The sequence below is a fragment of the Pundamilia nyererei genome, unplaced genomic scaffold (genome assembly GCF_000239375.1).
Source record: "Pundamilia nyererei isolate P.nyererei 1_Seehausen unplaced genomic scaffold, PunNye1.0 scaffold00216, whole genome shotgun sequence".
Classification (NCBI taxonomy): domain Eukaryota; kingdom Metazoa; phylum Chordata; class Actinopteri; order Cichliformes; family Cichlidae; genus Pundamilia; species Pundamilia nyererei.
The window spans coordinates 53978-67270 of record NW_005187617.1 but is presented as its reverse complement, the minus strand read 5'-3'; the positions used below and the strand labels follow the sequence as shown (position 1 = coordinate 67270).

Sequence of the window (13293 nt, the reverse complement as noted above, 5' to 3'; positions counted from 1 at the left end):
ACACACACACACACACACACACACACACACACACACACACACACACACACACACACACACTGCCAGACAACCTGCAGAGGGCATGTAATGCATAACAATTAGCTCTGAAACAAAGGCAGGGAGGAGGAGGAGGAGTGTGTGTCTGTGTGTCTGTGTGGGTCCATGCATGTATTCATGAGCTGGTGTGTCTCACCTGGAAGTAGCAGGTTAGGCTGTACGTTTAGTTGCTTCCTGCATGTGTGTCTCCAGGCATTAGTTTGATGAGTGTGTGTCTGCACACATTAATCTGATGTGTTGACTCCAGCACGCCTGAGCAGCTAATAGATACAGTGCATTAATTATTACAGCACATACCTGTAGAAACACTGAACATTCTCATAAATAATTACCTGCATGTTCATTTCTAAGCAGGTGTTTCCTTTAATATCTCCCCCCGAGTGACGGCTGCACACCCTCTGTTCTGCTTACAGCTGTATTACTTATGCTAATGTGTGCAGCTCATTGCGTAAATGCTTGTCACGAGCTGTTGATTGAGGCGGGAGCCAACTAGAGGTGAGCGGCTAGCTTGTAAATTGGCGTCTGTTCTGCCTTAAGTGTGCAAAACACTGTGTGGGTTTCATTTGACAGTTTGTGTGCTGTAACATGTGGCACTACACCTGAAGTCTGGACGTGGAGCAGGTCCCATCATAATGTCCACCATGAGGTTACTTAGTGGTAATGTTTTCACCAGGGCTGAAAATGCTAACAGGAACGATGCTGCACTTTGTGACATCACATGAAAACAGGTTTTCTGCTATTTTATATTTTTGTGCAAAATGCTACAACAGCCATGTTTGCACATCTTCCTGCTGCTGACTGATCACTAAATGGATGATAATTGTCTGATAATTATTGAAAACAGCATCAATAAGCAGAAATGCTTCATGAATGAACTCAGTGTAAAGCTCATGGTTCACTGTGAACAGATCGCCAGCCCCTCCCAGGGCTAACACAGAGAGGGCACCATTCATGCTCACACCCATGACTGAGTACTGTGAGCCAGAGAGAACCCACACAGCCGGCCCGTGGATTCAAACCCAGGACCGTCCTGCTGTGAGGCAGCAGAGGTGCTTTTCTGATGTCATCTGAGCCTTTTGGTTCTGTTTGTAACGCCGAGGGTGGCGTCTTCCTAACACTGCATGAATAGCTTAAAATGACTGAAGGCTACCCTCAGAGTACAGGATAGGAGTACTGCGTGTTGTTCCCGAACAATAACATGAAAAAATACCAGTTATGAATAATTCCAAAAGTAATTAAACTGTAATTAATTGAGTAAAAATACACAGATGGAGAAAAAATGTTTAGTGCAGGTGAAGATGTTGAGTTTCAGATGTTGAAAGGTGAGAAAACTGATTTGTGATAGAAAAGCTGAACACAGACAGGAGCGACGTCCTGTTTGTGAGACGCCTCCTTTTCTGATCCAGACCAAAACAAAAACCGGGAGAAGTGTTTGATCACAGCTCTCCAACAGCGACACCAAAAATCCACAAAGATCCTCAGCGGAGCAGAAGCTCCTGTTTTAAGCTCAGCTTGTCAGAAAGATTCTGTCGAACATGGCTAGAAATCTGTAAAGTGCCAGAGCACAAAGGCAAAACAGTGGTTTGCCATCATCTTAGTGACGTCTATTCGACTCATTTCCAGCACATCATAGCGCTCTGGGTACTCCGACTTGCTCCCACAGTCCAAAGACATGCAGTCAGGTTACACGGTGATTCTCTACAGGAGTAAATGTGACTGTGAATGTTTGTCTGTGGCTCTGTGTCAGCCCTGAGACGCTACCTGACTAAGGTGTGCCCCCAGCCCCAGACAGGCTCCGCCCCCACACGACCCTGAATTGAATAAGCAGAAGAAAATGAATAGATGGATGTAATGCTCCTTTAGTGCAGCCCTCAGTTCAGCCTCTCTTCTTCTCTTCTTTTGTTTGGCTGCTCCTCACAAACAGCAGGTGGGTGGAGCTTCTTACACCACCTCACGATGACATCACACAGATCAAAAAGCAGAAGTGTTTCAAGCAGTCAGACAGAGTACTTCTACACACACTGACCGCATCATTATTACAAAGGCATAAAATCAGCAACAACATAGCTGTGCGTCCAGTTTGTAACAAAATACAGAAAAACATTTATTTACGTTTATTTTATTTTTAGACGTCATTTCATTGTTAAAAACATTAGACCCTGACTGTGTTTGTGCGCCTTTTATTTCATAGCCTTTATAAAATAACAGGTGGAAAAATGAAATATTTGAGTGGTTTTTAAACACTGAGGAACGTTACACCTAAAATGTGGAAAACCCTTCGGAAACATTAAATCTCTCCATGTGTTAGACAAGAAAAGAAAAAAAAGGAATTTTGTCTCGTTTTCTGTTCCTGGACAAACTCCAGGGCGTCTCTGTGACCTCACTGACCATCAGTCTGTGTCTTTCTCTCTCTTAGCAGAAAAGCTGGAGTAGCTCCCTGCGGCCGATGGACAGACACGGAAACGTAAAGGTAGATCTCACTGCTGCCATCCGTCAGCTTCCAGTGATCCTCCTCCGTGTCTGACTTCTCTTCCTCTTTGCCTGCTGTCCCGCTTCCCTCCATCCGCCTTCTATCTGTCATCTTTAATACGGTTCCACTCCCATAAAGCTGATGACAGATAGAGAATATTTCCTCCCACTCTGCCGCCTACACAGTTTTTAATAACTGATTTATCGGAGGAAGGTCTGATAAGTGTGCGCCAGCTCTCTGAGCAACCAGAAGCTCTCTTTCATGTTTCCACATCTACATTTTAAGCTTTCTGTATTCACTGCCTCCGTGTTTCAACACCTTCCTTTACTCTTACAATACAGCTTCCACCTCTGATTCCAAAACCTTTAATCTCACAGGAACAACATTTTAAATAAAAAGCCCTCAGCAGAATATTACACAGTGACAGGTGGAAAGACTTGGCTTAGAATATTTTATTAAAGAATAAATAAGCGGAGTGTTTTCTTCAGTTTTCTGTTGGGCTCTGTCACCGTTTCTCTTTAATAAGATCAGAGAGGTTCAAAGTTCAGTAAGTGACCGAGCAGCAGTCATTCTAAACAGAACCCACCAAGAAAGTTCCCACCTCGTCCACTCACAGCTCGGCTCCTCTACCAGAGGCCTGGGAGCTTGAGGGTCCTGCAGTATCTTAGCTGTTCCCAGGACTGCGCTCTTCTGGACAGAGATCTCCGATGTTATTCCCGGGATCTGCTGGAGCCACTCGCCTAGCTTGGGAGTCACCGCACCTAGTGCTCCGATTACCACGGGGACCACCGTTACCTTCACCCTCCACATTTTTCTCGAGCTCTTCTCTGAGCCCTTGGTATTTCTCCAGCTTGTTCCTTCTTCCTGATATTGCTGTCATTGCGAACCGCTACATCAACTACGGCCGTCTTCTTCTGTTTGTCTACCACCACTATGTCCGGTTGGTTAGCCACCACCATTTTGTCCGTCTGTATCTGGAAGTCCCACAGGATCTTAGCTCGGTCATTCTCCACCACCCTATGGGGCGTCTCCCATTTTGACCTATAACTTCCAGGTTATACTCGGCACAGATGTTCCTGTACACTATGCCGGCCACTTGGTTATGGCGTTCCATGTATGCCTTGCCTGCTAGCATCTTGCACCTGCTGCTATGTGCTGGATTGTCTCTGGGGCATCTTTACACAGACTGGGGTCCTGCCTGGTGTGATAGACCCCAGCCTCTATGGATCCGTGCTCAGAGGTTATATATACACACATATATATGAAGCATAGGGAAAAACACCACAACATTAAACACATCCAGTATTAGTGAGCTTTTAACAAAGATAAGCATCAGATTAGATGTTGATTCTTCATACAAGAAAATAGTTTAACACAACTCAAAGAATAAAAAGATCCTGATTGAATTAAATAAAGTAGAATTTATTCTTTTCTTTTTTCCTCCTTGTTTTAAATGTGTTTTTGTTTATTGATTTTAATCCAAATCCATGTCCATGAGTTTGGCTAAAGGCTGTTTGAGTTCTTTTTCATCAGCCTCTGATATGATGCTAAATTATTGTGTCTGCACACATTTCATCACCGTCTCTGATTTTTGTTTTCCTTGTGAACTTAATTTATTCTGCATGCGTTCATTGTCTGCATATAAATGAAGCTGGATAAACCTGCATTCTTCTTTAGCTCAGAGGAAGAAGACCCTCTCAGCTGCCGCTAGACCGATCACAACACTCCCAGGAGCCTTTGAGCCAGTCTGGGCTGGGGTGCAAAAGTCACAGGAGGAAAGGTAAACAGTTTATCAGATATTAGACACATGCAAGAGCACAGACCGTGTCAGTGCTTTTACCTGCTTCTTTCACAGGTGCTTCCTCCTGTCTTTGAAGTTTTGTGTTTCTGTCAGACACAAATCCTTTTTCCTTTCTTTTCCCGTCTCATCCTCACTTCTCTTCCTCACTTGTAGCCCAAACCACACTTAATGCTCTCTCTTTCACCGTTCCCATATTCTTGCCTCATTACATCTCAGCTAATCTTTTCATCCTTTTCTTTTCGTTCTGCCTCATTTAAGCTAATGTTGCAGTTCCCGCTTGTGATATTTTATCTGTCTCGTCTTTCTCCCTCATTTCTTTAAACTTTTCATCTCTCTCACTCTTAGCATCAAATATTCGTGTCATTGCTGCAGTTCAGCCATCTTTTCTGATGTAACTGCAGCGTTTTAATATCCGTGCCTCTGTTTCACTATCACTCACCTCACCTGCCTCCTTTCAAGTCTGCTCACTTCAGTTACTCGAGCAAACAGTTGCTGATGAAAACACATGTATGCAATATTGTGCAATATTACTATGAAAAACATACAGTCACCTGTGAGCCACACATGATGACAGTGGGGAAAAAGAAAAGACCTCCATCAGTAGGTAACATTTCAGACAACTGCAAAGTGAAAGCAAGGCGATCGAAAGGTCCCACAGCCAGTGAACGCATCTACTGCCACTTGGTCCTTTCATATGAGTCACAGTTAGCCCGATTAGGCTCTAAATCAGCCACCACAGCAGGACTTAGTGAAGGCCAGTATCATGGTTTGATTAAACCTTGTGACCGGGAGGGGTGGGGTCATCTGCTGCAACCGGTTGGGGTGAGAGAAGGAAGACAGGATAAAAGACTTATAAATGTAATGCAGCTGTTATTGAGGGCGGAGAGGTGATTTGTGTTTGTGAGCAAATCTCCAGCAGATAGAAAAGACAGTCCAGGTCTGATGTGGACGAAAATGTTGGTGAGCAACAGATCACAGGTGCAAATAGTCTGTAAATGCTGGGAGTCTGGGTTCATGGTGTTCTACAAAAAGGTGAGATTTCCATTTCTCTGTAGAGCTTCTGAAGGTCAGCTGAGTAAATCTGAGGAAAAGCAAAGCCTGAAATGTGAAGGCAGCATTTGGCTTCAGATGGACTGCTACTTTGTGTGATAGCAGGACGTCTGAACTCTTCATCATGTTAGACGCCACCTCTGAAGGTTGTAGCTCAAAGCTGCTCCTTTGATTTCACTGACCTGATCATGCATCACCAATCTGGGACTCTCCACCGTTTGACCCTAGAACTGAAGAAGCTTCTCGGATGAGAGGTGAAACGTTTTCAAGCAACTTAAAGAAGTCCGGATGCTTTTCTTTCCAAGCTCCTTAAAAAACATTCTCAGGTTCACAGTTGGAAGAGTAAGACAAAGACAAAATGAAAGGTTGGAGCTAGAAGTGACCAAAAGGATGTGTGTAACCCAGTTAACCTTTATTTCTATAAAGTCAATCATTCTAAAATTAGAGTCTAATGAGGAAGGGCAGTTTTTAACACGTCTACGTGAGTTACACTTTTCACATCTTTCTGCTGTACATGATAAGCCTGGGTTAGCAATAAGCACCCCGAATTATAACTACTTGTTTGGATACAGTTTGTTTGGATGTGGTTCCATGTGGGACATCTTCAAATCATCACAAAATATTATAACGTGTAAATTTCAGTTTGTCCAAAGAGTTTCAGTTTAAACTCGGCTCCGCTCCGTCATCTGTGCTCCTGAATCTCCTGCGTCTCCTCCTCAGGTACGTTGGTGTGCGGAAACGGGACGGTCAGCTCCTCCGTCTCTTCTGTTGCCATGGTAGCGATCCCTGACTGTGTTGACAATGCAACGCAGACTGACATCAGTTTCCAGAACACTCTGACCCTGGGGAGAAGCAGAGGTCACCATCACCACCACCCCCATGGTGAGGGAGGCTCCTCCTCTCCCCCACCACCTCCTCCATCACCTCCCCTCCCTCACCTGGCAGTGCCGTACGAGATCAATGAGTTGTACGTTCTGACTCGTGGTCATTTCTTCACACTAAAACAACATTGATTTAAAACTTTCCACACATTCCACAAATGTCTCAAACACTGGACACGATGGTGATCGGTTCCTCTGTCCCCCACCTCTCTGTCTCCAGCTGTGTGTTTGAATACAACGACCCCAATGACTACTTTGATGTATCCAACCACGAGGTGGACAGGCAGGATGACCTGGAATATGAGGTGAGAAAGCGTCAGCTGCATTTCCAACAACCAAATGACACAAAATGAAAATGCTCCAAAAATTCCTTCGGCAGTTTTTCCCATTCACTAACACAATGGTTGTCAACCTTTTTCAAGCACTGGACCCCATCCTGAGAGGAACCTCCACATACCCAGAGGCAAATTTCTGACTCCATGAAAAATACATGCACAAAGCCACATGCAAGTCACTTATCCTGATGAATATGTCTGGAATATAAAGCAGGGCTCCCAGCTGTGGTTCATCATGTCAGCTCAGAGCCAAGACTCAATTTTCATGCATTTTCAATCACGTGTCTCCCCTGTGAAAGCAAGACAGAAGATATCATTCACTGTTTCACTGCATGTGAAGGATATCCAGAATAAGACTGAAACACATTGAAAAGCCTGGCTGTGTTCACATTTTAATTTGTTCCATATGAGCCACACAGTGGATGGATTTGACTGCAGCGCAGGAGACGGTAGTTTACGTCTCCGAGACAAATCTTTGTTCGTTGGTCTGGAGATAATTTTGCACAACTGATGCATATTAAGACTTAAAGTAGCACACTCTCTATTTGAGTCCAAACTAAACTGTCTACTGCGCTCACTCTGCATGCACCTTTGTGGGCAACATTTCCATCGATCCACATTTTCTGTTGCTCATCCAGGACGGGTTTCAGCAGTCGCCTCCAGCTCTTCTGGTGGGACACCGAGCTGCTCCTATCCCTGTCCAGTGTGCCTTTGAGCCTCCTCCCTGCTGACCTCAGCCTCACATGACTGCGGTGTAGTTCATTAGTACTCTGATACTAGTCTGTTTTTAATTTATGAAATGAACTTGTGTATAATATTTATCAGTATCAGATTTAGTATTTTTGCATTGTCCTTTTCTCATGGTGGAACCAGTGAAATGATCATTCTTTTAAAGGGAGCATGAAAAAAGACGAGGAAGATGTCAGAGATGAAAAACATCACTGGAAATAAAAAATATAAGAATTCAGACATTTATACCTGTGCAGCAACAATCAGGCCATCGAGAGCGGGACTGAAACAAAATGACTTATTTTGTGAGTAAAGGTCAGATCCGTCACATTTTTGGTGTATAAATATCTAATGAGCCGCTGTTTTAGGCTGAATGGATGCTTTTCTTTGTTTCTGCTGCACTGGTTTGACTGTTTCCTCAGACAAATGACAGTTTGGTCATTAGAGAGGTCAGCAAAGTGGAAATGTCTTTTCCAGCTGGTATATCAGAGACTTCCTCTGTCATTCAGTTCTTCAAATTACAATCGTTAGATAGCGTCCCCCCTTACTTACATCCTTATCTCCAGATTTAATTGCCTTCCTTGAATTTCATCCTTCATTTCCTTCCTAAATCACCTTCTCCTCTCTGTCCATTTCCTCTGTTGATGCCCTCCAGCTAAAACCAGTGAGGTGATTGCTGGATATATGATGGTCTTAACTGGTCTTTACAAGCCTCATCCTATTATTGATGGTTTGCGGTGGTCTTTGAAGAGCGCTCACTTGCTCTGTCTGCTCAGTTTTATCCTTCAATAAGGTTTCTGTTCAAAGTCAGTTCGATCAGACATTTTAATCGTTTTTATCCCATTTCTCTGACCTCATTATCGCTCCTAACCTTTTTATTTGCCCTCTTGTTCCCCCTCACAAACATGGATGCTCTCACCCTTCAACATATTTGTCACGTATCAATTATTAGCAAGTTCTGTGTGTCAGCGTATGAAATACAGTGGAGCAGATAGCACAAACTTTATCTGATCAGGTCTGTGTGAAGTTTCAGGTTATGGGTCAGTAACTTTAGAAAAGCATTTGGGTCTCTGTTAGAGTGGATGGACTGAGAGCCTCAACAGTATTTCAAATGTTCAGATACAAAGAACAGTGAGATTTTTCACAGGCAAGTCATGTTGGACCGTTTCAGCTTTACACTGAGCTGTAAAGGAGACGGGAGCCACTCAGATAATATTCATGATAATAACTGCTTCACACTTGCAGAATCAACAAACAAAGCTACATGAAGAGCTGCGAGGCTCACCAGGAAGCATCTAACAGTGTTACCTGTGTTTCCTGCAGGAGGTGGAGCTGTACAAGTCCAGCCAGCAGGAGAAGCTGGGTCTGACGGTCTGCTACAGGACGGATGATGAGGAGGATCTTGGCATTTATGTTGGGGAGGTAACAGGAGACAGGAACCTATCTTCTTTTAGCCCTTTATTTGAAAGTCATTAGTGCATTTACTAATTCACTCTCTAAACTCACTCTCTAGTAGTTTTTCTGTACATCATTTGGTAACACTTTATAACACGACCCTGAATAAGGCGCAAGTACCCTGTACTTATGTGCAGTTTGAGGGCAGCAAGTCAGGCTATTGCAGAAAACAATAAAACAAGTACACTGTAAGTATCCTGTAGTTTCTATGGTGTGCTTTGTGTTATGCAGTGACTAAGGTTCTAGTATCCTGTACTTGTGATTTTACAGGGTTCATAAGATGTAAAATGGGGAAATATTGCTTGATTTTCTGGAAATTTACCATGAAATGACCCAGTACTTAAAATTTTATTTTTTGTTATTATTTTATTGTTTCCTGTAAAACTAAAAACAAAACTGTGCATAATCACAGGGTACATGTGGTCTAACAGCGTAATTATTTTATTGTTTCCTGCTAAAACCTGACTTGCTGCCTGCAAGTACAGGCAGGGTACCTGCGCCTTATTCACGGTGTTCTACAGTGTTACCGCTCATTTAATGACTTCATTCATTACTCTTAGAAACAGCCTCTCCTAATTTCTATTATTTAGGCCAGCCTATAGTGACTTACTCATGTATTTGTTAATTTATTATTAATGCATCTCTTTCCTAACTTATGAGGTAATGTATCACTTCTCACTTTCATGCGAGGTTAATCCAAACAGCATCGCAGCCAAGAACGGACGCATCAGAGAGGGCGATCGAATACTGCAGGTACGCAGACTCAAAACAAAAGGGAGGTGATTAAGAAACACTTCCACACTTTCTACAGAGCACAGTTATTAATAAACACAGGTGTTGTTTTTAACTGATTTGAAATTTTGAGTTTCGTCCTTCAGGTAAGTCAAAAACACGTCCTCCAGAAATAAAGCACAAACGTGTCCTCTCCCAGATTTAATGACTGTGAGGGTTAAAACAGACTCAGATCGAACTATGTAAATTTATACCTGCGACCCCTGGGACACTTCTGTCCAATCAGAGCGAGCTGTCAGCAGCCCAGTTACTGCTTCCCTAAAAATAGACTGCCAGAGAGAAATGGTGGGGGAGACAACATGTCACCCTGCGCTTCCACCGCTGCTCCTGAAGGCTGTGTGCAGACACTCGGAGACAAAAGGTGAACTTAAATACAGCTTTAATGCTGAACTCCAAAAAGGTAGCAAAACTAAGACTCCAAGGTAAACTTACACAAACAGAACACACAGCAAGATAAGGATAGATGGCGACACAGAGAAACACAGGGCTTAAACACACAGAGGGAGCAATCAGGGAAAGGGTAACAGGAGGGAAACACAGCTGGGGCAACTCAGGCCTAACGAGACAAAGGAAGCACAACCAGACGCATTAACATGAGACACAGACTTTCAAAGTAAAACAGGAAACATAACACAGACTCACAGGCAGGCACTGCAACAGAGGGAACAGAGACGTAGACCGACACAGCGATACAGCAACAGAACAGAACCCGAAAACACAACTGTGACGAAGAAACCAAACGACTGGAAGTGATAAACAAAGCAAAAATCAAAGTCCAATAATAATTCAATTCTATTTTATTTATATAGTGCCAAATCACAACTCTGTCGTTTAATAATGAACACTCAGAACTCTGGGTCGACGACCCAGGCACCCCAACAGTTCCTCTCTGTTTGTCAGAGGATAGAGACCGGCATAACACAGCTGGCAGTCAAGCTTAATGTATCTCATTCTATAGTTCTTGTGCATGAACGCTGTGCATATGAAACAGCTGCTCTAAAACACAGTGATGGTGAGACGCAGTAAAATAAAGGTAATTAACCTCGAGTCCAGACTAAAAAGGAACCAAATTTGAGTTAGACGTTGTTTGTAATCTGTTACAGAGTGAATATAGACTTAAATAACAAACAGTCAGCTCCTGCTGCCAACATGATGCAGGAAGGAGAAAGAAGAAGGTGTGAAAGCCTGATGTCAAGTTTTGAAATGTGAAAACAGGAAGAAGGATCCCAGAGAAGACGAGCGAGGACAGCTTCGTGCTTTAAGTGAAAACGGGACTCGCAGTAGGAAGGAGGGGAATCAAAAAACAGGACAAGAGCAGACCAACAAAGGAAATGAGAAGGACACTGCAATCTGAAAAGCTGTCAAATGAAAACGGTATAAATAGAAAAAACACAAACACGTCACCTACAAACTCGGAGCTTAAAACGACCTGCTTGATGGCGTATCGATGCCCAGGCTGCCGTCACCGGCGATGACTCAATAAATCTCTTCATATCAGAAATATGTGCAGGACAGAGGAAATGTGGAGACAGCACCATGGAAACCAAGTAAACAAAGCTTAATAAAACAACAACTGTGTTTTTAACAATAAAGTATTTTAAGTGCCTAAATTGAACAAGTCATTTTAAATTGTGGACATCTCTGCGGTGCACGATCAAGCCTCACATAAGTGGTAGGTGAGCTGTGCTTCCACAGCCCTCCCACCACCAAACGCAGACCTACAAACATACATGAGCACATTAGAGGCTGTCACTACTTTACCAACCACTGTTAGGCTACCGTGAGGTTGGGCCGTCTGCAGGAGCTTTAAGCACATGGAGTCTGTGGCTGATCCGTTTCACGTGTGTGTGGTTCTTCATGCTTTACGGAGTGCTAACTAATGAAAACCTCACACTGAAGCTACTGTCTGCTTATCATTGTTGAATCCTTAATGCTGATTTAGATTTCCTCTTCATGGGAAACCCCCAAACTCCACAGCCTCATATGTGATACTGCACAGTGAATTCCCCGTACCTTCTGATTGGATGGGAGCTTACAGCCTGCCTTTAATGTTTTCTACTGTCGTGCCCATCCAGACAGGAAACACCTCCTCACAGAATAATCTCCGGTGGCTCCAGTGTGCCAGCATCTGGCATTGAACCAGCAACCTATTGACTGCCTTTCCTTAAAATGCCGTTGGCCCAATAAGAATAGACTCCTATTATTTCTAAACCTAAGAGAACAAGTAACCGCATGAGAACATGAGTGCTGCAGATGGACGGGTGAAATTTCGGATTTTTCCATCAAAAAATGTAAAGAGATACAAAATTCAAAATTCATTACATGTGACAAAGACTGAGTAGTAGTAGTCTCCCACTTTACTGTCTGAGGTGACTTAAGTGGAAGTTTAATTAAGCCTTTTAACATCTGACTGTTCTCAGAGTTTGCCTGTCAAAGCCAAATATGAATAAAATTTATCTTCCTGACATTTCTACTCTCAACCCGCCGACTCACGACCCTGTGAAAACAGTGTCGGGCTAAAGGTAAAGCTGCGATGTGATAAGAATAGAACAGCAGCACCGTCACCATGGTAATCCTGCTGTGGACAGATGATGCAAGCACCAGTTCCCATGACATCCATCCCCACAGGGAGGAAGGCCCTTTAAAACAGATGTGCTGTCTCCCTACAAGTGTGGGAAATCCACCTGTGTGGGTATTTTAAAATAAGAAAACATTTAACAAAAGACTAGTTTAAAAAAAAGACCTTTTTTATTCCTTCTAATGATTCTAAAATAACTCCTCTCTTCTCTTCCAGATTAACGGCGTGGATATTCAGAACAGGGAGGAAGCCGTGGCCATTTTGACCCGAGAGGACAGCATCAACTTCTCCCTGCTGCTGGCCAGGCCCGACATAGAGGTAGCAACACCATTCAGCCAGCCTCCTAAAGAAGTGCACATACTTCTACTGATGAATACTAGTCCTCTTTAACACTGATGAAGGTCCTAACTGTGTTTAAAAACACTAAAGGGCACTAAATTGTCCCCAGAGGATGAATCCTACAAACTTTGATTCATCATCTATCCAGTCCCTCCTCGGTCTGTCCTGGTGTTGTGTCCATAATGCATCCTAGTCAGACTCTTCAACCACCTGAATTTGCTCAATAGTTAATAAAATAATCCTGATTCAACCAGTGTGTAAATAAATAAATGACAGTGCTTTCCTTCCTTTTCGGGAACAGAACAGGAGCTCTGTAACTTCAGGTTGAACAGTGTCGCTCCTGTTTCATCACTCAGCTCGCCTGCAGCCCAGTTTACTAACCTACTTTCTGTCACTTGTGCTGCTGTGGGTGGCCGACATGAGAGGAAACCTTCATAAAAATCATATTCTAGTTCACAGCGTGCTTACAGTCCTGGTTTCCTCCAACAGGAACGATATGTGTTTGCTGCTTCTATCCACCAGTCTGTGACCCATGCAGGTGGAAACCCAACAGCTGGGTTGACAGTAAATTGATCTTTTTGTTCAAATATTAAGTCTGGAGCTCTGGTGACCTTTCCTGTCTCGCTACAATCATGATGAAATGCACCATATAAAGTTTCAGGGTCACATGAATTAGGCAAAACCTTTAGTTTCCTTTTGATCATCACTGAGCTGTAAATGTATCAGCCATTGGGACACACACACACACACACACACACACACACACACACACACACACACACACACACACACACACACACACACAC

The 13293-nt window shown here is 43.4% G+C and overlaps 1 protein-coding gene across 1 annotated transcript in view; it reads left to right on the top strand.

The window, feature by feature from the left end:
• LOC102209027 (PDZ domain-containing protein 4-like) overlaps positions 1-13293 on the top strand; it is a 43908-nt gene that overhangs the window by 22249 nt on the left and 8366 nt on the right. Inside the window, exons 2-8 of the mRNA XM_005748185.1 lie at positions 2474-2527; positions 4205-4307; positions 6099-6345; positions 6480-6564; positions 8647-8745; positions 9469-9531; positions 12365-12466. Of these exons, the coding sequence (XP_005748242.1) occupies positions 2474-2527; positions 4205-4307; positions 6099-6345; positions 6480-6564; positions 8647-8745; positions 9469-9531; positions 12365-12466 (753 nt within the window). The remainder of the gene's footprint in view (positions 1-2473; positions 2528-4204; positions 4308-6098; positions 6346-6479; positions 6565-8646; positions 8746-9468; positions 9532-12364; positions 12467-13293) is intronic.